The 26775-nt window shown below is 36.8% G+C and overlaps 3 protein-coding genes across 7 annotated transcripts; all 3 read left to right on the plus strand.

Annotated features, from left to right (window-relative positions):
• The first annotated feature begins 78 nt into the window (after window positions 1-78).
• Window positions 79-3927, plus strand: LOC108967567 (RNA-binding protein cabeza). The gene is made up of 7 exons (XM_018931074.1): window positions 79-239; window positions 304-432; window positions 491-575; window positions 1583-1617; window positions 2564-2709; window positions 2793-3283; window positions 3347-3927. Exons 1-7 carry the CDS (start codon window positions 233-235, stop codon window positions 3702-3704), a joined length of 1251 nt encoding a protein of 416 aa, XP_018786619.1. The 5' UTR covers window positions 79-232; the 3' UTR covers window positions 3705-3927.
• A 9517-nt stretch (window positions 3928-13444) lies between these two features.
• LOC108967544 (loricrin-like) lies at window positions 13445-14511 on the plus strand. Its single transcript, XM_018931032.1, has 3 exons — window positions 13445-13495; window positions 13616-13853; window positions 13929-14511. The coding sequence occupies exons 1-3, from the start codon at window positions 13490-13492 to the stop codon at window positions 14123-14125; spliced, it is 441 nt and encodes a 146-aa protein (XP_018786577.1). The 5' UTR covers window positions 13445-13489; the 3' UTR covers window positions 14126-14511.
• Window positions 14512-16681: 2170 nt separating this feature from the next.
• On the plus strand, window positions 16682-26405 carry LOC108967568 (WW domain-containing adapter protein with coiled-coil). Of its 5 annotated transcripts, none has more exons than XM_018931078.1 (14): window positions 16682-17237; window positions 18726-18759; window positions 20669-20768; window positions 20834-21043; window positions 22065-22493; window positions 22553-22628; window positions 22693-22778; window positions 22859-22954; window positions 23022-23509; window positions 23585-23832; window positions 23902-24326; window positions 24416-24597; window positions 24673-24800; window positions 26089-26167. In XM_018931078.1, exons 1-14 carry the CDS (start codon window positions 17197-17199, stop codon window positions 26165-26167), a joined length of 2622 nt encoding a protein of 873 aa, XP_018786623.1. In that variant the 5' UTR covers window positions 16682-17196. The 5 variants fall into 5 exon arrangements, with proteins under 5 accessions (XP_018786623.1, XP_018786625.1, XP_018786624.1 ...); XM_018931080.1 differs by having other exon boundaries at window positions 16684-17237; window positions 24416-24585; window positions 26089-26405; XM_018931079.1 differs by lacking the exon at window positions 16682-17237 and adding an exon at window positions 17568-17954 and having other exon boundaries at window positions 26089-26405.
• The last annotated feature ends 370 nt before the right edge of the window (window positions 26406-26775 follow it).

Here is a 26775-nt window from a genome sequence, read left to right on the forward strand (position 1 = left end):
GTATGTATTATTATAATTTTATTGAAATACAATTTTTTACAAAGATACGGCAGCTCAGGTATTGACAGCCATATTTGCTGAAAATACAACTCTGCGTGCTGCAAAACGCCATTTTTCAATCAATGCAGAAAAATTTTTCTCAGTGGCGTGGCTTTAACTTATGCTGTTTTAAATAGTGAAATTCAGTCAAATTTTAGCGTTAAACTGTGTCAATAGATTCTTAAAAACAAACATGGATAGTGAGTATACATTTAAAGTAATATTTTGGATAGATTTTCATTGTTTATACTAATTATAACATAGGAGGAGGTTATGGCGGTGCTAGTGGCGGAGGAGGTTACAATAATTTTTCTGTACCACCACCGAATTTCCAGCAGCAGATGCAACCAAAAAGTGGCGGCTACAACGATCAATCTTCGTACAACAAAGGAGGTATATATAAAATGAAGTTTGCATTATAAGTATTTCTGTAACTACTGTTTATTTGTAGGTTATGATTCAGGTAGTCGTGGCGGAGGTGGTGGAGGCGGCGGAGGTTGGCAAGACCGTGGAAGCGGCGGAGGCGGCGGTTATGGGTATGTATCTATTATCCTTTACATTTTCGTACGAAACAACTTCACAAGCTAAGGCCCATTCATTAGCTTACCTCAAGCTAATAACGCAAAGAGCGTGTTCAAATCCTAAAAAACAAAATTCTGTTGACAAAGCTATCAAATCCAAAGTGTTTAGGGTATCTATGCTGTTTTAGAAAGTATGTATGTATAATTGAAAATCAAAATTTGTATAAGTTGAAAAATTTGGGATTCTTGCTTCTCTACTGTATCTGCAAAATATTGAACTTCATGTTTACCTGAATCTTCATTTAAAACGTGATTTTAAGAGGTATTTTGTATAATTTGTGGTACAATTTTTTTCCACGAAGGTACAAGTGTTGAAATCTGTTAGTTCCTATTTTTTTTTTTTTTTTTTTATATTTATTTGATCCATGTTGATACCGCAAGTATTTCAATTTATCTAATTTAAGCGAGGTATTTTTACACGTAATATTTTGGTGAGTTTCTATGATACTGTTTATTTGGTGGAGAAGCAATTAATTCCAACATTGTCATTTTTTTAAACTTGTTTTTATTGCTGCATTGTTTATGAAACTTTTTTAAAAGTAATTTAAAGGCATAAAGGTGTAATACTGTCGACGACATTGTGAAAATTTCAACAGAAATAACTCCATGAAAATTAACAAGATCTGGTTACTAAATCGTTTTAAGTGGTTCATTTTGTTGGCGTAATATGAATAGTACACAATATGAAATATGTACCTAAGAGCCTGGTGTATAATTGCTTAGTTGGGTAAGGTTTATTTCGAAATATTTAAACTTTGTAATGTTCAAATCATCGCAATCTCGTGGATCAACAACGATTAATTACGCATATGGGAATTTAATGGTTGGTTATTGAGGAAAAAACATTTACAGACAGCTTGAAAATGGTACTTGCTTGTGTATGCGATCTAACATGATTTTTAAAAATTCTCAACTGCAAATCACGAATGCACATTTAAATGAGTCTTGATATCCTATTTTAGAAATGGAGGCGGCAGCAAGGACGGCTACAATAAAGGTAAAATAAAAGCAAGCCAAATTGCAAATAATTGAGTAAAGTATAAATCAATTCATTTACTACTTACAATTCTTAACTCTGCGATTTACGTATAAATTATTGTATGACTAGTGTTTTCATAGTGTATTTGATTGAGAGTGCCAACTATTAGACAGTATATACATATATATGAAACATCATTTGAGGTAGACTGCGAAGTATGCAGTGTTGGAGTAATAATACTGCAATGCATTCGTTTTTTTAAATCAGAGTATTCTGACTTTGTGTCAAAACAACATGTGAGTGCATCAAGTGGATGGTACATATAAGTATAATGCCGCATACGGTGATACAGTTGATCAATAAAAATTTGATCTTGGTATACAAAAACATTAAGGTGATATCTGCTTTGGGTTGTTTGAAACTGTAGAAGGTTTTCAAAGTAGTGAAAATAAACGTGAAATTGCTGTAAATATTTGTTAAAGCATAACTTTTAAGAAACGAAAAGGTTTATAAATTTGGTTTCATAAACAGCATATATGCTGTTAACAAAATATGTATCTTGTGTGTGTAACTCGCAAAAGTTGCTAATTTTTTGTTTAAAGAAATAAAACAGGTGTTATTATTATTGGAGTACATAAATACATTTGCAAATGTATTTGGTATTGGTGTTATAAAAAAAACCATGGTTAAATTCTTCAGTATCTTCATTATTGCTCCTGATAAAATTTATCAAAGGTGTATTTGAAAATATAACTGACTACACTACTCTTCGTCTATGTTTCAAATGTGTTCTATTAGAAGGTCATACACTTGTTATTATTATCTATTCATATTCATATTATCGTACTTCGAATTAGCGTTTTAAAGTAGTTTCTTAAAACCAATATAGTGCCCAAGCCATACCTCATAGTTTAAATATGTTTATTAAGACGAAATGATGCTAATATTACTTATGTTATTTTAGGCGGATATGGTGGAGGCGGAGCCGGCGGCGGCGGTGGTGCCGGCGAAATGGTTACTCAAGAAGACACCATCTTTGTCTCTGGCATGGATCCTGCGACCGATGAAATGGCGATTGAAACGCATTTCGGCGCAATAGGCATAATTAAGGTAGGTTCGCATAACGCTTCCATAAGCCATTACGCAACTTTTAAAGTTTTTAAATATATGTATATGTATTTATGCACTTGCAGAAAGATAAACGTACTATGAAGCCTAAAATTTGGTTATACAAACACAAAGAAACCGGCGTGTCAAAAGGTGAAGCCACTGTAACCTATGATGATACAAATGCCGCACAATCAGCCATCGCTTGGTTTGATGGCAGAGATTTCAATGGCTGTACGATTAAAGTTTCGTTAGCACAACGTCAAAATAACTGGAAAGGTCGCGGAGGCGGTAGTGGTGGTGGCGGCGGCGGCGGCGGTGGTGGTTTCGGTGGCCGTGGCGGTCCCGGTGGTGGCGGTGGACGTGGTGGAGGTGGTAGATTTGATCGCGGCGGCGGCGGACCGGGTGGTGATTATGATTCAGGTCGCGGTGGTGGTGGAGATCGTGGTGGCCGTGGTAGAATGGGAGGTGGCGGCGGAGGCGGAGGTGGTGGTGGTAACGTGCCACAACGCGAAGGTGACTGGAAATGTAGCAGTTGTAATAATACCAACTTTGCTTGGCGCAACGAGTGCAATAGGTATGTACCAAATTGCTATTGTTAGAATGAGCGTATTAACCATAAAAGAAATTCTATTTGCAGGTGTAAAGAACCTAAAAGTGATGGTGACAATGAAGGCGGCAGTGGTGGTGGCGGCTATGGCGGAGGTGGCTATGGCGGCGGCAGCGGTGGTGGTGGTTACGGCGGTGACCGCGGTAGTGGTGGTGGCGGTTATGGCAACAACGATCGTGGTGGTGGCGGTGGTGGTTATGGCAACCGAGATCGCGGTAATGGCGGAGGTGGTGGCGGCGGYGGTGGTGGTTTCAACCGCTTCGGAGGTGGTGGTGGCGGCCGAGGTGGAGGCGGCGGTGGCCGCGGAATGGGTGGTGGTGGTGGTCGCCGCGATGGAGGCGGTGGTCCGGTTAGAAATGACGGAGGCAATCGGCCCAGACCCTATTAACCGTTCTGCGATTTTAAGTTATATATATGTATTTAACTTTAAACAAATTTTTTAAGTAAAGCAGATTTATTGTATTAAGAACGTAATTATTACTGCTATCTAAATATCAACAGTTTGCAAGAAAAGTAGATATGAAGAAACAAAAATAACGACATGTATATTACAATGTATCTTTTTTCAAAATAAAAAAAAACTTAATTTTTAATTTAATGACCAAATATAATTAATGGCTTTTTAATGAAACACACCTCTAATGAAATGTCATAATATCACTTAAGGACAGCAAATTAAAGAATGAACAATGAAAAAGTTTGAACTATGTACGTGTGTAGAAAGTCATCTCTTTATGTGGCAAGAGTTTCTGCCTGGCTATTAAAATTAAAAGTTGTTATCACTTGGTAGTATTTCAATGAAGTTACGATTCCTCTGTTCGGCGGTAAGTATGCTGCAATGATTGGAATGGCTGCTGTTCCCGCAATAGCCAGATTTTTTATTTAGATTTTTATAAACTTAGCAGAATTCTGCCGCTACAAGTTGGCTGTCCTTGGTGAGATCAAAATCCGGGTGCATTCCACTTAAGTTACAAATTAGTATACTTTGTATTCAAGCAGTTTTCACTAAATTATTAACAACATTTCAATGCAAAACCGGCCTACTGTATGTAAAAATGCAAATTGAATGGATTATTAATGACTTCAAATTATTTTCCGCTCCGAAATAACATATGTATGTATGTTTGAGTGCATACTGACTTGAATCGATACAAATTTTTTTAATAATCCATTTCATTTTGTATTTAAATACGAAATAACAGCTTGCAATCTATTAAAAATCTAGTTATTTTTTTTTAAATACCTTTATCAATTTATAGGCATGCATATATGTATATACATACATATGTATGCATATTGAATTAAGTTACTGCCTTACAACAGTTTAGTAACAATCTTAAACAAAGGGCTTAACCAAAGAGGCTTCAAATATTTGCATAAATTACACATTAAATTGCGCCAACGAAATACCAAATCAACAGAAACGAAATCAAAACAAATATTTGTCTATTTCCTTTTTGTTACACTGTTTGTTTTCGTTTTGTATGGTTATATGGTTATGGTTTTAACAGCCAGCTTCAAATTCGAATTAAAATTAAAAAAAATTACGCAAAAAGCAATAATAATAATAATAGTAATTATGTGTACGAGGATGATAAATCACTCAAATAAGCGTCAACTTAATTTCGTGAGTGCGCCTGTGGGTGAACCGGTTATTAGAAGCGGTGATATGCAATTCATAGACAGCTGCTCGAATTGTAAATCGTTTCGACTGCAGCACACAGCTGAGCTTCTTCCTCATTATTCAACGATCGAATGTGATCGAATGGGTCGGGCTATATGTGCAAATATATTTCCTTAAATTTACCTCTATGCATAGTAATTTTTGCCAGTATCCCGATTGATGAAGCTATATTTTATTTATCTTTTAACCAGGCGAGTTTTATGGCTCGCCATCAAATCAGCGTGACGAGTTGAATAAATTTGCCGTGAAATCAATTTGGACTGCAGCTATTTATGACTTTTGCGCATTTGTAAAAAAAAATGTAAACATACATATGTACATATTTGTGTGCAAGTTACATGCAGTGGTTATCAAAATTGATGAAACGCATCTAGGACAGTCTTAAAATTACTTATACGTATTGTGGGCCAACCGTAAGGCTTGACTGGAATATTGCTACCAAAAATGGATTAAGTTGTGAATGTATATGTACATATATGTATGTACAAATATGTTATTATCGTGATTTATAACCTACGGTGGTCCAGTTAAACTACCGCATAATTTTCAAAAGATAGTTTTCAGATAGTCAAGGTCTAAAGCTTCAAACACCTTTTAATAAAAAAATAAGTATTAGGTAACCGATAAATGTCATGATAAAGTTGTTGTTGTTAATAAACAAACGTTTCGTACGTTACCTTACGTTGTATGCTGCTGCCATCCGCGCTCAGTCATAGCCGGCATGACTATGGTAATTTCCGGTTGTGCTGTAATACAGGAAACAATTGAAGACAAAACTATAGTTTAGGCTTAGACATGTCTTTAGAATAAATATATAGTACCATAAATATTCGAAACACATTTTTTTCTGGTGCTACGCTATTAATTATTTCTGCGTATTGGAAATTTTTAAAGATACCTGAATGACTTTAAAAAGTTATGTATGTACTAATATTCAAAACAAAATTTGCATGCGTAAATCTGGCTCATGGTCTGTTGACCCAACAAATAGCTCGCCTAAATGACTTCACATTTTTTTACATCAGTCAAGCATAGTGATTTTTTAATGCGAAATTCAACGCCAGCCTCCTCCCTGTTCAAATCTAAGCTTTGCCGCTGATTTTATGCACTATTATACCCGCGCAAGAAGCTGCGTAGAGAAAATTTTTTTCAACTTTAGGAAATGACGGCAAATTCTTCGAAAAATTATGCTATAAAAGTACGCATTACCTTTTTTAAAGATTAAATGCAAGCATGACCATGTCCACTTTTCCGATAATGTTTGTTTACCATATGATCAAATTTGGCCCGTACTAGTCTATATAAACTGAGCTTGCAAACAAACCGAAGCGATACATTTTTTTTCTATGTTGGTACAATCTTTTTTATCTGAAGTTTGATCTCCAAGGTCAGTTAGTGTTTGTTGAGCAGCTGTTTGCATACGTCCGAAAGATTTGTTTGGCGTTTTTTACCATAGAAAAAAGCCTTTCAACAAAAAGTGTTTTGGGGATGCTACTTGATCATGAACACAAGCATTTGAGCGGCAAAAGGAATACATTGATGGCATCGAAAACTTGTCTTATGCGTGGAGTCCATCCATCTCTGTTAATGATGATAAAATCTATAAAGTTAAAGAAATTGTTTTTTGAAAATCCGCGCGTTATCATCAGAGCGCGAGAGAGAACAGAGAGTCTCAACATATCTTATGGGTCGATTCAACATATTTTTGTTAATGTTTTGAGTATAAAGCGTGTCAATGCTAGACTCGTACCAAAAGACCCAAATCTTTTGCACAAAACGACGTGAGGACTCTATATTCATCAAACGCACCATTACAAGCAACAAGACATTATGAACATCGAAACTGCCCAAGGAAGTGACGCTTGGCTCCAAAAATTAGCTGAAATCGAAAAACCCAAAATTCGCCGTAGGCACTGAAAGCCATTCCAGCCGAGGCTTATAGCAGTGTAAGGAAATTGGATTAAGCGTTGGCATGCTTGCATTGGCTTAGGAGCCCATTTGGAATGTAACAATTATTATTTATATTAAAATACTAAAGCTTTTTTTTCATCAAACCAGATCATTTTTGATCAGATGGTAAATATCACGCATTACTTAAATTATAACATCTTAGGTGTAATTTAGGCCTGCCCTTAGGATTTTGAATAATTCTTACTAAAAGGTGATCCATTTCGAGGTTCCTTACTTTTTTCAAGAAAAAACACAGAAACTCTTCTTTGGCACTTACTTTTTGAAAATTGTCTCTTTCAAATGTTGGCCGCGGCTACGTCTCAGATGGTCCATCCGTTGAGTGCAATTGAGTAACTGCCAAATGACACGCGTGATATCTTGCTCCTAAGCCTGAATAGCAGCGGCATTGTCCGCATAGACTTTAAACTTTACATATTTTCACAGGAAAAAGTCGAACGGTGTGGCCAATCGACCGACCCAAAACGTGAAATTCTCTGCTCACCGAAGTGTTCTCGCTTCAATTCTAGAAATGTGCTTCCGTAAATCCATTTCCCCTCTCTGAATTCGCCACTTCATATATAGTAATTCATGGTATACTGTTTTTAAATATGCCAAACGATTGAAATTTTCAGCACCAACCGAACTTAGCACCGCCATACGAGCAACTTTTATTCAGCCATGACATTAGGTTTTTGGCGCCTCTTTAATTAACACCAATTAAAAGCATTCATTGAGTTTTATCAAAAATCTCTGCAAATTTGTACACACACGTCTAATCATTACTTACGTAATCAATTACAGCAATGGATCACTGAATCGACATCAATACACGCACGCGTTTATTTATATTACTTGGCTATGAAGACATTGCCACACTGTGTTTCATTAAATGATAAGAGTTGTAGATATGCATATAAAGAAATACTCAAAGTTGGTTTTGCAAAATGTTTGAATTCGCAGAAAGTAGCCTAAAAAGTGGTCCTACGCTTTGCAGCGAACATACTTTCACATTTCGGCGTTTACTCCATTACGACACTTTTCCCAGATCATAAGCGTCTCCAATTTACTATTTAGACTCAAAGCATCGTTGGCAACAGAGAATCACTCCAAGCAGGTTTGACTAGGACAACGACTTGACCAGGTGTTGGCGGTGACTGGATCAGGTGTGCGAATGTTTGTGTGTGTGTGTATGTGTAGCACAATAGAAAAAATGTACCTATTATTTACTACATTTCGTAATCAAACTCGAAATGCGGATGCAACGTAAGTCCTTCTATGGCATGGCGTAACGCGCACGTATCGTCTCTCCTTAGACAGTGTGCTACTAGTGTGTGGAGCAGTGTAAAAGACTTTCGTGGCGGAGTGAATGCACAGCTTGTGGTCATAAAAGCATCTTCGTACTATAAATAACGCAGCAGTCGTTTGAAAGCCTTTCACAAGGAGGTTGCTTAAGCATTTCTAGGTTATGCACATGCACAGAGAGCTTGAAGCAGACATTTTTTTTTTACGAATTCCTAGATAATAATTTCTTTGCTAGATTAGTGGTGTAAAATATGCCACAATTTTTGAGTTGCCTGCTTAGATTATACATAGTTCTATTGAGCTATCTGAAATATACATATAAACTCAACTTCGAGCGTTGTAGAAATGTTTGCAGTCGAGTTTTCATGCTCGAAATATGTATGCTCACAGCTTCGTGAACGCCGAACTACGAGTTTTGCACGAACCCAACATTCGCTGCTGAGCCATCTTAAAACTAGACAACAAGTACAACTTTGTTTGGCCGCCTTCACTTGGTCTGTTATTATTTTTAGCTTAACAAGTAGAAGAGCCAACCGGTAGTCTTCTGGCCCTGGCGGCGTCTGACTTAATTACAACAAACATTTCATTCCTGACCTACAAAATGTTATTAATACCGATTGTGTGTGGCTCGGTTGCGCCATCGGTATTAATTAAGTAATCAAAAGTCTATTGATGCTAACTAAGTCTAAATTATATTAAATTTTCACGTTTATTTTTAATTTCGATTTGATTTTATATTTGTATTATATCTTACTCAACTAATGGTTGTTAATAACAATTTGTTATGGTTGTTGATAAACGTGTAATATGCGGAGATGCGCGAGTAGTATTGAAAATTAAAGCCTAGTATTGGCGCTAATTACTTGAAACATAAAAAAATAGGAAATAGGTGCAATGAAAAGCAAAAAACGAAACATACAAATAAAAACAAAAGACTGATATTGCTTCCTAATTCATAAATTTCATACATCAGCGAAATTATAAACATTTTTTAAGGGGGACTTGTGAGTAAACTCTTTTTGTGTGAAGCAAGTCTTACATATGAACATACATTTATAGCCAGATGCTGAGAGTTTCAATAACCCAGTGAAGCAGTTGATTTCGAATTTTTATACCTTGAACACTAAGTTATATTAAGTTGCCACGAAATTTTAAAATAATATTGTATTTTATCCATGTCCGCCCATGTGTCTATATAACTCCGAAGTAGTCCCTCAATTTTTTGCGATATCGCTCTGTAATTTTGCACATATTCTTTTCTTCATAGAAGCTGCTGATTGTAATTGTAGAGTCAATAAACAGTACTAAATAATTTTGAAGAAGTTACGCGAGTTGACGGCCCTAGATCGAATTTAAAAGAACAGTACAATTAATTGGATCGGACTGTCAAGGGCGCAAATATGCGTGGTAGATGCATGACTGTGTTCTACGAATGGAGCAGGACCCATACCGCGACTATAAACGCTTAGACACAGTTTAGAGGACAGTCGGGTCTACGTGACTGCAACAGAATTCGCTTTTTATTAGGTCAAAAACTATCTTCCTAATAACTTAAGTTGGTACAACAACAAACACATAGTAGACACCGCCAAGTGTAGCCATGTCCTTCTCCACCTTGTTTTTCCAATGGAAAGGAAGTCTTCCTCCTACGCCACTTGGAGATTCCAAGTGTAGCCAGATCCTTCTCCTTCTGGTCTTTCCAACAGAGTAATAGTCTTCCTCTTACTCTGCTTCCCGCAGCGAATACTCTCAGAGCTGGACTGTTTTCATCCATTCGGGCGCCATGACCTAGCCAGATTAGCCGTTTTCTCTTACTTCCCTGAGCTCTGTCAATATCTCGAAAAACTCATCGTTCCATCAACTGCGCGGAACCTTCTTTCGAAAACTCGTAATGCCGTCGCATCAGATGTTGCCTCTGCAGCATGTAGCAGGATGATGAGTGATTTATATAGTTTGGCCAGACTCATTTGCTTCCCTTCCTTGTCCAGTCTGGAGAAAGCAGAAATAACGGTGTGCGCCAGCAGCTATACATTATTAAGTCCTGAAACTCGAACTCGTATTTCCAGGAGTAGATTGAAGAAGTCGCATGATAGGGAGTCGCCTTTATTGAAACCTCTTTCGATATCAAACGGTTGTGCGAGGTTCTTCCCGATCCTGACGGAGCTTTTGGTATTGCTCATCGTCAGTTTACACAGCTGTATTAGTTTTGCGGGGATGTCGTCACCAAAAAGGAAGTTTCTCATCCAAGCGCTTTTCTTTTCTACGGGTTACGTAAAACCCGGGCTACCCAGAGGATACTTGGTCTGAGTCCGGAAGTCATTTCAGCCATATGTAAATGATCTTGCCATTCTCAGATGAATAGCGTTCACAGAATTTCGCTCACTTGCGTGAACTTCTACACACGACTGCATCCTCCTCTACACATGGCTCCATCCTACGACGTGACACGTGACCTAGTGCCTCAATTTGTTGAGATATCGCTCTAAAGAAACGATATGTTTTTATTCAAGAACTGCTCATTTGTCGTAAAAACGATCAATATTAAATTCTTGAACTTGAACTTTTTTATTTGTGACAGTTATTAGCTTTGGTGGCGTGAAGAAGCAGTGTCTAATAATTTTGAGGAAGTTTCGCGAGTTGACAGTCGACCCCTTAGTCTCTTCAACTTCTAGTTATGGACCCAAAGTCCATCATGCTTTTTAAGTTAAGTCAGGACTAATCGGCACGACAATTATAACAAGGATTACTTAAGGATCTGTGAGAACACGGGTATTTTGTCTTGTCAAAATTTGTAGATATCAATCAAGAGATCTCCACGTATAGACGGAATGGTTTGGGTTACATTTAGATAAATTTCGTTACTGAATCACAAGAGTTCCACTTGAAATATAGAAAGGCGTCATCTTTCTGCCGACGAAGCACTTTGGGTCGCTCATCGATTTTTTGTGGCGTTTAATAAAAATCTCAGTCAATTCGTCCGATTGACATGACAATCACGATGTTTCAACTTTTGTCTAGCTAAAGTTCTTTACTTTACTTCATGAGCTCCTGAGAAAGTTCGCTTGAAGAAAGTGCAATGAAAAATTTTTACTCACGAGGTTATGCATTTGGAAAATATGAAAAGCAGCTTGTATGTCCATTTCATGCACCGTGCGTTGATGTATTGGTTGGTGCATCGTCTGAAGTTGTTTTTGTTTTAAAAAACGGGTATTTGTTAATCATACTATCAGGCATTCGGTGAGGCCAGACACCAAAAGTTTGTTGAGGGTGAACGCGAATCACGACAGAAAGCGAAATTATTGTACACGCATACATACGTATGTACAACGATGTACATAAGTTCAGGCAGTTTGTTTGAGTATGTTACAACGTTACTAAAACAATAACATTAAATGCAAGTTTGTTGTATTTTACAGCTAACAGTGATGACGCTTGTAAAAATGCCCACAAGCATCAGGGAAGTGTTGCAGTCGAATAGATATACATACACATATGTATGTAAAGTATACTCTATACTAATGTACATACATATGTAAATACATTTGAATGTAGTGGTATGACTTGGAGGCTGCTCATCGGTGCACACCGCTTCGCACCTATAAACCATGGTAGCAAGAAGATGGTGTCAAGAGGCACTATGCAAGCACTTGTAGATATGTATTTATGTATGTTTGTGTGAGCTAGTGCACAAAAATTGTATGTTGGCTAGTAAATATGCTTAGACGCCTAGCATTTTGTATATTAATTAATGTAATTTTTTTTTGTTTTTAATAATTTGTATACCCCGAATAGGGTAAAATAAGTTTGTAACACTCAGAAAAAAATGTCAGAGGTCCTATAGAATATACATATACATACATATGTATGTATATAAATTATTAGTGTGACGAGCTGACCTAAGAATTCACCTTGCCCGTGTGTCTCTCGATCTTTCTGCATATATGCGCACTAGTCGCTCGGTTGTTGAGTTATCGATCTGAAATATTGCGTATGTCCTTTTCCCCTCAAGCAGCTGCTCATATGTCAGAACCGCCGATTTCAGATCACTTTAGCATATAGCTGCCATACAAACTGACCGATCAAAATCAAGTTCTTGTATGGAAAACTTTTTTAGTTGACGAGATGTCTTCACGAAATTTGGCATGTATTATTTTGAAAGCAACCCTACAACCTCCAAACAAATTATTTAGATCGGACCACTATAGCAAGTAGTTGCCATACAAGCTGACCGATCAAAATCAAGTCCTTGTATGAAAAACTTTTTTAGTTGACGAGATGTCTTCACGAAATTTAGCATGTATTATTTCCTAAGGCAACCCTACAAACTTCGAACAAATTGTTCTAATCGGNCACGAAATTTAGCATGTATTATTTCCTAAGGCAACCCTACAAACTTCGAACAAATTGTTCTAATCGGACAACTATAGCAAGTAGCTGCCATACAAACTGATAAGCAAAGTCAGGATAAAGATCATTTTAAATCCTTCCATGCTATAGGAAATGTGCCTGTGAAGGGTATTATAGCTTTTCTTCTAGTTTTATTTTTATTTGCTTGCACATTGCATAATTCGTTAATGACAGCGACAATAGCAAAAACAATAAAAGGTGCAATTAGTAAATGCTTTGTTTAGCTGCCAAATTTGAATGGGAATCGTACGCAGAACCATTAAAATCTCAATGAAAGTGAAATTAAGAAGGAAAAAGGCGATGAAATGCTAAAAATACATCCCATATTACTGCTAGCTACTATATATGTATGTATGTATGCATGCTTGCATTTCAAAAGCATAAAAAATCTCATGCTTGAATAGCGTTTTGTAGACGTGAGGCGATGTCGTTACAACGCCCAACAGCAACAATATTAACATTAGCATTAGCTTAGCATCATCATAATTATTATCAACCTCAGCTGCGCTTTACTGACCAACAGCCGCGGTAGCCGGTTTTTTTTTTTTTTGTTTGTGTTTAGTCATCTTAAAATTCAGTTATAATATTTACCAACTTCTTCTACTGGCTTAGCATGCAAATCAACGGAAGTTTGTGCCCTATTGCTGCCGTACTGCTAAGCGCATCTTTACAGCTGTTGTTGTTGCATGTCGCATGTCGCACGCTCGGCGCTGCTGCGCGGCCAACTTAACGTGGTTTTCGCATATAAAGCCGTTCGTTGCAATGCTTAGAGCATCAGTTGTTGATTGACTCTCTCGACTTACATAGCTCTTAAACATAGAGACAACAACATGAAGGTGTGTACCGTTAACAGGATTAATTGGATTAAAATATACGGCAGTGTCACGCTGCATTCCTTCAAAACGGACTACATTTCAAACGGATAACTAACAATAAATCTCTTTAATTTTCCTCAGGTATTTGTGTGTTTATTGGCGGTTTGCGCCATTGCGAATGCGGGCATTATTGGCGGCGGCGGCGGTGGTTGGTCCAGCGGCGGAGGCGGTGGTGGTGGCTGGTCTAGCGGCGGCGGTGGCGGCGGCAGTGTCAAGATTGTGAAGATCATTGATGCTGGTTCCGGCGGCCATGGTGGCGGCGGCGGCGGTGGTGGTTGGTCAAGTGGTGGAGGCGGCGGTGGTGGCTGGTCCGGTGGTGGTGGCGGCGGCGGTGCCGATGTCAAGATCATCAAAGTCATCTCACATGGTGGTGGTGGCGGCGGCGGCGGCGGAGGCGGTTGGTCCAGCGGTGGTGGTGGCGGTTGGTCCGGCGGCGGCGGCGGTGGTGGCTGGTCGAGCGGTGGTGGTGGCGGCGGCGGCTCCGTCAAGATCATTAAGGTCATTTCGGAAGGAGGTAGCGGTGGCGGCGGCGGCGGCGGTTGGTCCAGCGGTGGCGGCGGTGGTTGGTCTAGCGGTGGTGGCGGTTGGTAAATTACCAATTAACACAGCCAAAAAGCTAACCTCCTTGTGATAAGCAACAAGCCAATAGTGTTCAAATTCATCGTAAACTTTACAAGAAAATTTTGCAATCCTTGCAACACATACTATGCCATAATCGTACCTAATCATCCACCATCTGGCAGCAGCATAAAAATCATCAAAGCACAACTATACAAACAGTTTCAGAAATATTCACCGCTAAAGTGTTGCCAAGAGTCACCGTCTACCAGTATGTCTTTTTAAAATACTCATAAGTGACTTGATGAATCTACCAACCTCTTACTACATATTTACATCTGTACACATAACTTTTGTGCATAAATCCACTATTTTTTTAGCAAAAAATAAAGTAAACAAAAAATTACAATATAGTTAAAAAAAAATACTCGTTTTTGCACTTTTTTCGGCTAGATAAATAAGCATTACTGTGAGCTTTAAACTTTGAACTTTGCGCTTTTACCTTTTTTTTTTAATTTTGTATGCTAACTACTCAGATTATTTACAAAATTAACAATAATTACACTAAATCACGATATGTAGCTTCGCTGCTCCCCGTATATTCGGGGCGACGTGACCGGAACTAAACCGAATTTTCGGGCCAATAATAGCCACCTCAAAAACATCAATCAGCCATACTAGCAGACATTTTAATATTGTTAGTACTTTCAAAAACCATATTTTTGTCAAATGGCGTAAATTTGGCTTTATGCCTCATTGGAATTTGATGCAATCGGTTAATAAATAATTTGTGCAAAACATATGTTTGTTTACTGCGGCTTTTGTCCTCTCTTATGAAACGGTGATAAGCCGCAAAAAGCTGCTATGTTGACTTGTCAACAAAGCACAGTTATGAATGAATTAGCGTAATTCATGTGTAATGAAAATAATTAAAGCGTTTTTCAGCGAAAATTCAGCGGAAATTACACCGAAATTACTTCCTGAAAAATTTAGCTGTGTAAGTTTTTCACATCAAAAGTTGTTGCTGCCAACAACACTACTGTTAAATTTTCGCGATGAAATTTTAATAATCTCTTCTGCGATTTGGCACCATTCACTGGCACTCTCAAGGAAAACAAACGTTAATTCATACATTTTACGCATTTGCATTGAATATGATTTTGAATATGCGCTGGATTTTTGAAATCTCTAGTTTATGATATAGTCCGCTTGCCGTTTATAGCAACAAAGCAATGAAAACRTACATATGTATGTATGTATATGCATCAGATTTATAAGCATTGTAAAGATGCCCGGCAGTTGCTATTGTTTGCATTTGGAGTTAATTTCACTGCTGATTTTTCGTTTTTGCCACTCAATTAATTTAAAGTTGTTTTGTTGGTACGGTACACGCTTCAGAGAAAAGTTAGTATGGTATTAATTGTTTTAGTGCATAAAATATACTGTTTTCATTAATTGTCTAATAAAAGAGTTGCACAAATTTAAAAGTTTTGTGTATAATTTAAATAATCTTTCAACATATTCGCCTACATATTTTGCACATGTTTACACATATATACATGCATATGTATGTACCTACATAGATATGAATAAAGAAGCAACATAATTAACGTATAGGCATCACATGTTTTAATTATTTTGCTTCAATTCCAATTTACGTTACCTTGACTTCATTTCATGGCTTTGAGTAGTTCAATTGCATTGTCTAAGTAGTTTAATGAGTGTTTTTAAATAAACACCTCTTCTTACACTTCACAACATTTTCTCATAAAGAAATATTAATTCCACTTTTTTCCGAATCAGTTGAGTTCTGCTTAGTACTTAAAATATTAGGAACCGCTTTAATATCCGCTTAAGATAATGGGATGATTCTTTCCGGATATTACTATTTGAAAGGTTTGCTTTCATATTTTGGCACACACATACTTATATTTTTTTGAGACATGTTCACAGTATGAATAACTTCTTCTTCTTCAAGAACACATTCTATAATTTCAAAAGTTTGAATGAAATTCCCCACCAATTTAAAAACAACATTAAATATAAAAAACTGTTATTGAGATAAAAGTTATAAGCAAGTATTTTTTAAATTATGTTTATTTCATTGCTCAATAACACAATTATCACTTAAAGTCTGCAGCTGAATTAATGTGATTATTTTGTGATATTTAGGTAACACTTTTTAGACGCCAGTGTAGAGACAATGTGTAACCAGAGAACGTATAACATATTATAAAACATTGCTTTTTGAAAGAAAAAATTCAAACCTAAACCTGAAATACGTGTTCATTTTTATATTTATATTTATTTTTTGCATATGAAAATAATAACAAGTATAATTAATTCCATTATAAATAATAATATTGTCAACAATTATTAGAAACTTTCTATCCAACTCTAATATCTAAGCCTGAGCAACCCTGAAGTTACGAAAAATGGCGGTCTGCTCTACGATTTCACCACACCTTATGACACAAGCATACTCGCTCTGCCATGAGGCAAAATCGTGGTTGTTAAAAAGCGACAGCATGATCTTCTACGAATAAGGTGTAAAGCATACCAATGAATAACACATACAAGAGCAATCAGAAAAAATCAAGTGTCATATCAATAGGAAAAGCAAGCAGCGCATAAAAAGAAAATTTCAGCTCCAATTGTAATAAAAATTTCTAGCCCAACAATTAATTAAAAGTATTAGAATTGAAAGAAATTTATAAGTGTGAATTGGAGCTACATATTTAGCTAAAAAGGCCATTATTATATTTAAGCGCTTCTCATGAAAATAACTCGAGGGTAAGCACGTTCCAGCAGAGCCGTATTGAAAAAGTTTCGCTTTTTGCCGACGACGAAGTTCGAGTCGTCGACGTCCCTCCCAGAAAAAAAGTAATCTTGGTAAAAGGAGGAACTCTGAGAGCCAAAGGGTTGCTTTTCAATTGAAATTGCCAAGATAACTTGGTTAACATTTTGGTTGGAACGAACCAAAATAGCGGCATATCGTTAACCAACGGAGTATTGGGGGGAATCTAAAAAAAAATTTGTAGACGTTTATTGCGGCGGCACAACGAAGACGAAGAGGAAAAAAATTGGGCGAAAACTTTGCATTGATGGTAATGCATGCTAGAAAACCGCAACGTGTGAACGATGGGTAAATTTATTATTTTATATTTATTACATGCACTTTGTAGATAACTTAGTAGCGAAAATCAAATATTGAATAACTTTGCACCAGTAGTCAAATGAATACACATCGTATTTATAAGTACGACAACTCGATAATACACAACAATCTTTTAAAATGATTCAGTATCAGTGAGAAATTTTTTGCTGGCATTTTCCGTTGTCCGTCATTCTCCGGCCATTCGTATGGCTTTGATTTCATTGTGTGCTTTGAGTTAATTTTTCCTTCCACCTTGTTTGATTATCTGCTATTTGTCTGGTTCACCAATTCCGAATTTGTCTTATGTTCGTGCTTTCGTTCTTTTCCAATTTCTTTGATGGAATATCATAAGGAGAAGAGGAAAAAAATGTCTGAATATTAAAATCGACTAAGAACTATTTGAAGTTTTCACAAATTTCTGCATTTGGAAAATTACAGAAAAATTGTTGTAAAGTTTTTGAAAAGATTTTGATACATTTTAATTTGAATTTGAGTGAAAAATATCGGGATGAAATGAGGAACTAATTATTAACATCTGACTCCGGGAATTTCTAATTGTACATAGTTGAAGAGTAGATATACCTATATGTATCTGTTCTGCCATTGCTGCTGCTACTTCTAGTGCTGCTGCACCTCTCCAATATAAACGCCGTCGTCTTTACCAGTGCTTAGCATTAGCCTTTGCTACATATTCCCTCATATGCGGTAATTATTTTCAACGATTTTCATTTTCTCCTATATTTTTCTTAAAAAAGAATAGTATGGAAAAGTTGCACATATATTCTACACGTTAATTAACTTTTATGGATTATAAGATATAATCAAAAATGCAACAAAAACACCAGTTGAATTAAAATATTGTCAAGGAATGTGTTTTTGTGAAATCCATAAGTTGGCCACAATGAAATGTGACAGAAGCAAGTTGTGCACCATGTAACAGCAGATGTTGAATTTTGTCTGATAAATTCAAAGTAATTAATATATTCCAAGCATTGATTTAACGTATATAACTACTATAGAAAACATTATCTTCGGTGGTATCGGCGCTTTAATTCACTTCACAAATATAGATTAGTGGGCTTGTTTGGCAGCTAAATGCTACATTGGTCCGATCTGCACAATTTATACGGAGATTGTACCGTTGTCTTAGGCAATAACATTTATATGTAAAAAATCAAGTATGGAAGATTTGATCGTTCAGTTTGTGTTGGGCTATATGCTATAGTGGTCCGATATCGTTGCCGTGGTTAACTTAATATACCTTGTTCAGTGTATAAAAATATGCATTCTACGACAGTATGTGAAGGTGTGGTATAAAAACAAGTCCACTTCCCGACAAGAGCTTTCTCTTTAGCAGGCTTCGCTGTAACTATTTAAGGATAAGGATAAATGACCTATAGAACTACCTAACTAAATATTTTTAATTTACTAACTTACATGCTTAATTGAAATTAACATATCTTTATATTCTTGCAGCTACTTTGAGAAGCATCAGTCTCATTCGTATCAGGTGAGTGTTGAAACAAGTTGCAATTATTTTAAGAGTATTAATGACAAACATACTGCATATTCATCTTTATGTTGCCCCGACTATATTCATGGATGCGATTATATCAAGTTTTATATTCTGGAGTTTGAATTAACTAGTATATTAGAAAAATATTGTTTTTATGCTGTTTTGCAAATTTGTTTTTTTTACTGTGCTTGTGTCTTAGAGCTACTCATATATTTTTAGTAAATATTTTTGTAAATTTAAAAACTTAACTTAAAAAGTGTTTATTTGTAATCAAAAGAAACAAAAGTATTTATTTGTAACCCTTTGACGCCGGAAATATGTTATTTCTAAGAATCAGTGTCATTCAGTTAATTAATTTTGGTTTATAGCTCTTTTTGTGTCAAAATTTAAATGGTAGAACATACCGACTTGTGTTCCTTGCTTTCATTTTTTAAAATAACCAACTTCTTTGCTTAACATTATAATAACTATACCATGACATATAGAACCTTTTGTGTTTCGTTGCTCATTGTATGTGCGCATATTTTCAACAAATATTTTTTTTTTAATGATTTCTTCTCTAACTGCAAACATATACAAACTGCATCGGTCTTCTCGTTAACTGTCGTGTACACCACAACCAAGCAGCAAATCATCTCAGCATACAATATGAAAGTCCTCCTTCGTTGTAATCACTAACAAAAACACTAAGCACATATAATAAATAATCAAGGATAAAAAGTATAAAAAGATAATATTAAAGAAATACAACTTGTTGTATTTTCGGGTCTAAAACGCCAAAAATGTCTAGAAAAAGAAATGCAACCAATTGTAAGTCTGTATCATCTACGAATCCTACAACATAACAAACCGACAAATAACCTCTCTCACAATTGTGTGTTCCATTAACTCAAGGCAACTCATTTCGCTTCGCGTTAGTCAAGTAATAAAACACAAAAAATTAAAAACTAACAAAGGAAAAAATACACCATTATTTAAATATATGTAAATCGTTAACATCATTTTAAAGTGCAAAGTTGAAAATTGTTTTTAAACAAAAAAAAAAAAAAAAAAAAAAATGGAAACTTCGACGCATCTTAATTGTTGCATCATCGCTTAGAAAATTACAAATTAAAAAAAAAAAACCGTTTTAAGTGTGTATAAATCACTATTATCTTAGTGTCAGCTCTGCGAGACGCTTCCAACGATTCCTGAAGCGTTCCGTTAGTACTCACTCGTGAGATTCCACAGTTTATGACTACTACAAATAGTATCACAATAGATTTACCATTGGCACCCGGCTGTAACAAAAATGCTGCTGTCGGTCTGTGTCGCGTAGATGATGTAAGTAGAAGTGCGCTCGGTCGTGGGCGTGCGCTGCGCATGCGCTTATCCACTTGAAAAACGTATGCACAGTAGCGTCACATGGCACCAACAATTACTGTAGATAACTTAAATACACTCGTTTCACACAAAACCAAAAAAAGAAAATCATTAAAAGCGAAATTTGTGTACACACTTGGCGACACGACACGGACCGACAGGTCAGATGATGCAGAGTATTTCGAGAAAGTAAATTTATTTTGATTGCTATTATCTTAAAAAAACAGCTTATTGATGTCCTGTCGCTAAGTGTGATCTGTTGGCTGATGCCGTTTTTTTCTTTTCAGCCCATAAGGTCTTTAATTAATGGGATTCCAAAATTTTAAATTGCATTTATTTTACACAACATTATTTCTTTTATTGGCTTATACATTTTATATTCATTGGCATTTCTGCAAATGTGGCAACTAATTTTCTTGATGTTGTTTGTGTATTTCTTTTCCCCATGAATACATAGTAGATCAGCACCTCATTTAGTTCTTAGAAAACTTTTGTCCATTTGTTAATTAATGATTTCACAAATTTTACTCTTCCTTTACAGAGTTCCAAGTACAGTTCAAAGCGCGATTATGAACGCGATCGCTCATCAAACTATCGCGATCGCGATCTGTCGCCAGCTAGCGGTGGTCCATTGAATAATGGTAAGTGTCAATAAAATACTTCTTTTAAAATAGTAATTAACGTTTTTTTTACATTTCGTTTACAGTTTCGCAAAGATTATCGCAAACTGCTATGAATAATGGTAACAGCGCATCGTATCGCTCACAATCACCCGAAGTAGATTCACCATCGTCAAGAGGACACGGTTCGCACGATATACGCGATCGTGATCATCGTGGTAGCGATCGTTTCAGTTATATGCAAAAAATGCGGGATCGTGATCGCGATGTCTATAAAAAGGATAAATATTCTACAGGTGAGTTAAAAGTCACGTTTACGATAATTACACTCAAAATGGTTAGGATAATGAAAGCGTTCACGGGAACTTACAGTAAAAGTGTGCCTCTCTCTCTTCATTTCTATTTTTCCAATTGTACTTCAATGAAAGCAATGAAATTGAGTCTTCGTGATTTAGGAGTGGTCAAAATAGATCTAAGGTCGCGCTGCATTCCTCGTTTATCAATCAATCAAGCAATCAATGAAAAAAATGATTCGATTCGTTCCTTCTAGGTTTGTTACACTGATTTGTAAAGCAAAGCAGAATTTTAATGCTGCTCTTTTAGCCTTTCATATTATCATCAATTTACACTCTTCTTGGTCCAATTGGATTGAGAAATAACCGATATTCGTGTTTCCTCACGTCTCACAAACCAACCTCTTCAGAAAATCTGGAAATCTAATTGGAAACAATTAGTATGCCTTGGTGATATTTTTTAGACAGTCTACCCAGTTATACTCAAATAAGAGTGCTTTATTAACAGACAATCGGTTAAAGGAGTTCGAGTCAGCTCGATAAAATTGCGTTTTCATAATTTAGCGAGATAAACAATGCTATCCATAGTCCCCGCTTCGATTTAATTACTTTTTTTCTTGCTTCCAAACTGTCTTATATAAAAACACCTTCCCTATGGTTTAATCCCGACGCAATTGTCCCCGGTCAAAAGCGTTAACCTTAACAGCATTAACCACAATTATTTGGGTAATCTTTTAAACAATAACAATAAGATCTTGACACATTGTTACTAGTTTTTAAATGTCACTGTCAACAGAGCGATCAGCTGATAATGGATATAAAATGACATAACCTATGAAGTAATGCATGTGCTACCCAAAAAGAGAGTATTTTCGAAGAAATTGTATGAAATATATAAGAAAAACATTCAAACTGAAAAATTATATTGTAAATTTTTCTAGTAAGAATTTTTATAATTTTTATTCGAAAGAAAGCAAAATGAATCTTCATAAATCTTTATAATATTATTTCTCTCATTTTACAGATAAGCGCGATAGACGTGGCGGTGGTAGTGGCAGTGGTGGTGGTAACGATCGTGATTCAGAATCGCATCGCACCAATCATGATAGGTTGGATCGCCGTGGCGGTGGCAGCGGTAGTGGAAGTGGAGCAAAGCTTTGTTCTTCCAGTAGCGGCGACAAGCGTTCCGGCTCGACAGATCGTGACCGAGAGCGCGATCGTGATCGTGGCGATTTGAGAGATAGTAAACGTGAACGTGGCTCCGAGCGAGATCGCGATAGAGAACGTGACCGCGATAGGGATCGTGATAGAGATCGCAGTGATCGTGGTGGAGGCGGTGGCGATCGTGAACGCGATCGAGGAGGTGGTGGAGGCAGTGGTGGCGGCGAACGCAGCGATCGTGGCGAACGTGTGGCACGATGTGGCGATTGGAGTGAACATGTCAGTTCATCTGGTTAGTTTTAATTGAGGCTAAGAGTTTATTGAAATCTAATTTATTAATTTGCGTTACAGGAAAAATGTATTATTACAACTGCAAAACCGAAATCTCACAATGGGAAAAACCAAAGGAATGGATTGAACGAGAACGGTATGAGTTTTGTGACTTTAAAGCAGAAAAAAATATTTTAGTTTTCTAATTGCTATGTTTATAGAACTCTGGCACGCGATCAACATAGGGAAAAAGATTATCGAGACAAAGACCGCGATAGAGATCGTGAGGATCGTTTTTGTAGATCAGGTTAGTATTATGTCACTTTATTTAACAGGCGTAGACCGTAACAGAGGATACGAATATATAATTAATTTTGGTTTTTGCAGCTTACGCGAAACATTCCAGTTCTCGAGGAAACTCACGGCTGAGGTGGAATTATGAAAACGATGGCGGACCGCCAAGTCATCGAAGGCGTTTGGATGGTGATTTTCTCTCTTTTCCGCTTAATCTTCACATTATTTTATATTTAACTTAATTTCCCAATGCAAGGTCGCATCGCTGAAAATCCCGATATGGACATAAGTCCCGGTGACTCCACGCCAACATCGGAGGCTAGCTATCCGCTGACCGGCGCGCCTACAGTTCATGGTCTGGTGAATGTGCAACACAATGACCTATCAATTCCAACATCAACCGTTGGCCTGCCGAATGCATTACCGCGTTTAGCTTCGCATCCCAACGCCAGCACTGTTATGTCATCCTCCTCCTCCGCGTCCGCTTCTGCTGCAGCGGCCAATGCAGCTGCCGCTTCAATGCATTTCTCCGCGTCATCCGCGTCAGCGCATGGTTCGGGCGTTGTTGTAGGCGGAGCAACAATGTTGCCCGCCACTGGACTCGCCTCTGTGCCATCGAGTACAGGTGTACCAGTGATGGTTGCTGGTGTGCTGCAGACACAAAATAATAGTAATCATCGAAAAATGGATCCAGTGACAATGCTGCAACAGCAAGCGCATTTAGCGTCAACAACATCGCCAAATGTAAGTTGCAAGTTTGCATATATAACCATTAAACGTATTATTTACTTGTAATATAAACTCCTATCAATCGGTCAGGTGGATCATCATTTGAACTCGAATGCACCGGGTCCGCCGAAAATGGGTACAAAGGAGCAACAGGAAATGATGATGAGCTCGCAACAGAAGGCGTTATTAATGCGACAGCAGCAACAGCAGGCGGCGTTGCATCATCATCACCAACTTTCACATCATGGTGGCAGCGAGGCGGTACATATGATGTCCAATACCGGCACTTCCATTGATGTTACCAATCACGCGGCCTCATCAGCGGTGATAGTTCTAAGGTAACTCGTCTGTTTAATATCTCCATCTTCTTAATAGTCATTCTAACTTTACTGTATTCCATTATGCAGAGATAATTCGGTGAACTCACCACACTACAATTTAGCCCATACACATGGCATGTCGCCAATGGGCTACAATACAAAGAGTCCTATCACGGGTGTTGGCGGCAGCGGTGGGGTTGTTCCTGTTACCGGTCATAGCAACAATGTGGGCGGTGGTGGCATTAATATGAGCTCCGGCATAAATGCTGGCTCATATGCCGCCTGTAACACACCGTACGGTTTAAAGACTGTCGAGGGTAGCAGTGGCGGTGTCATGAACTCGATTGGCAACAGCAACAATAGCGTTCACTGTCCCTCATCTAGTTTAGCGAATGTTAGCGGAAACGCTGGCGGTAGTGGAGTTATTGGTATTCTGCCTGGCGAAGGACCACCAACGCCAACGCAAGAAATGGACCTTAATGTAGCGGCAATGGAACAGCAACAGCGTAAACGTATGTATTTACATAAATAAAATATTTAATAAATTCAAAGATTTCAATATGTAAACTCTAACATAACCCTACATTTTTTTCCCCGACAGTGGAAAACACTTCATCCGCCTCGTTGAGCACACTGCAAAGTTGTGTAGCGTCGTCTGTGCAAGCCGGCCGTTCACAGGGTCCAGAGATTTCACCGAAATTAGCAAAGTATTTTCGTGCTGATTTAATAACACATGTCACCAATTGGCCAGCTGATATTTTGGAGAAACAGGTAATGCAAGAGGTGCAGTAGTTTTACAAATTACACACACAATACTTTGCATTCATGCAAAATTTTTCCTTACCTACTATTTTACAGGCGCAAAAGTGTTCCGAAGAAACGCATTTGTATGGGGATTTACAGTGTACGAAAGTGTCGGCCGAGTTAAAATGTGCTAGAAGCTTAGTTAGAATAACTGAAATCACAGCAACACTACAAGAACAAAAGTAAGTTGGAAAATTACCACATTTAACTATTGTTTATTTTTATGTAGTGCGTTGTTTTATAAAATTGGGCATGACGGCGTAACAGCTCTCTGTTGTGGTTGATGTATGAACAGGCTTATTGGAAAATATCTTACCAAAAGAAAGCAGGTCGTACCGGCTGTACATTATTGTTTGATGAGACAAACTGCGTGACACTTCCCATAGGTCCGCTATTGGCAGAACAAATTTTAAGCATAATAGCGTTTATAGGGATTAATTTTGCAGGCAAGAAAGCACTATTGAATCCTATACATACATATGTGAGGATTTAGTGGCAGTTTGCAAAGCGTGTAGCAGTCTTGCTCTCTGCTTGCTGCAATTTTCAACAGTGAGTAGTACCTATGTCGAGTTACTAATATCCCCAAAGATTATTTCGTATATAATTAAGGTTTCTGCATATTTCGCTATGGTGAAGTCTGAAATAAGTCCACTGTACAGTCATAAGGGGCTAGCTGTTATAGAAGACGTACCTGTGCTGCCACAGTTTAAAACATAATAAGCAGAAAAACTTATTTTAAGACGGTATGAAGAGGATAGGTTAAAGTGCTAAAGGAGAAATGAAAATGCTGTTAAACTAAGATTATCTGAAAAAACTTGCGCTCGAGTTGCTTTATATAATGACTCTGCTTGTTAGTCTTACTCTTTACTGTTATATATTTATAACTTTTGTCAACGTATGTATATTAGGGTGTCCGTTATTTCCAAAGTTGATGGTTTTTATTGTAAACGACATTTAAATTTAAATTTTTGTGCTTAAAAGGTTTTTATTTTCATTTTAAGCTTGATTTGTTTTTGATCTACATATTTAACAAAGTTTCTAGCTCCCAAGCTGGTAAATCTACAACTCTAATATAATAATATTCTTATAAAAAATTTACCGCTTTACAAAAATGGTCTTATTAATTATTAAAGATTTTCCTTTAAAAGTTATATGCTGTTAAAGATATGCCTCAAGTGTATTGTATTCATTCAGTACACCATGTCGTATGATCAACACAGAATGTACATACATATACATACTATGTCAATTGCATGAATCAACTTGTTGAAAGTATTGACACCCGAATGTATACATATACATATATAAATGGCAATATATGTATGTCTTGCCTAAAACAATATAGCAAGCTTTGCAGAGAGAGAGACTGTTTGACATTTAGCGTAATATTTGAACTCGCTGAACTATTTTTTTTTATCGATTTCTTTTATTTTGTTATTCTATTAACTATGTATCCATCTTCCATTACAGAATTATGTATCTTCGCCAACAAATTCGTCGAATAGAAGAATCAAAATCACAAAACTCATTTATGTCTGATGATCTTTAGCCAATATCAAATTTGTATTAAAAAGAGGAATTAATGCTAAAAATTCACACATAACCACATTCATAAGCGAAAATTCTCACCAAAAAAAAAAACGCCTACATGCCCCATTCAAAAAATAATACCAATAAAAAAAAAACAACAATAGCAATTGGCAACACTACACTAATATTTGCTAGTAATCGAATGATAGTGAGTGTAGACGGCAGGTAACCAGCGTTCAAAGTAGTAGCAGCGGCAGCAACAATAGTAAGAGCTGACAATGTGAGAATCAAGCGTGCGGTTAACAAAATTTGAAACAACTTAGTATAAAATATAAAATAAAAACGGAATACAATTAAAATACAAACAAGATAAAATGAAAATCATAAAAACACATAAATAAAGCAAGTAATACAACAGGAAAATCTACACAAAAAGTAATGAATAATTATAGTAATATTATGGACTAGTAATTATAACTATTAATTTAATGATAAATAAAAAAATAGCTATAACAAAATGAGTGTGCAAGCCAATTTAAATCAAACCTACCACACAGTTCGCTAAGGATATAGGATACAAAGATCGACTTGTATTTCAACGTGCTAATTAAGCGCTTGAAACCCTTT

The sequence above is a fragment of the Bactrocera latifrons genome, unplaced genomic scaffold (assembly GCF_001853355.1).
Source record: "Bactrocera latifrons isolate USDA-ARS-PBARC rearing strain unplaced genomic scaffold, ASM185335v1 scaffold_19, whole genome shotgun sequence".
In the NCBI taxonomy this organism is placed as follows: Eukaryota; Metazoa; Arthropoda; class Insecta; order Diptera; family Tephritidae; genus Bactrocera; species Bactrocera latifrons.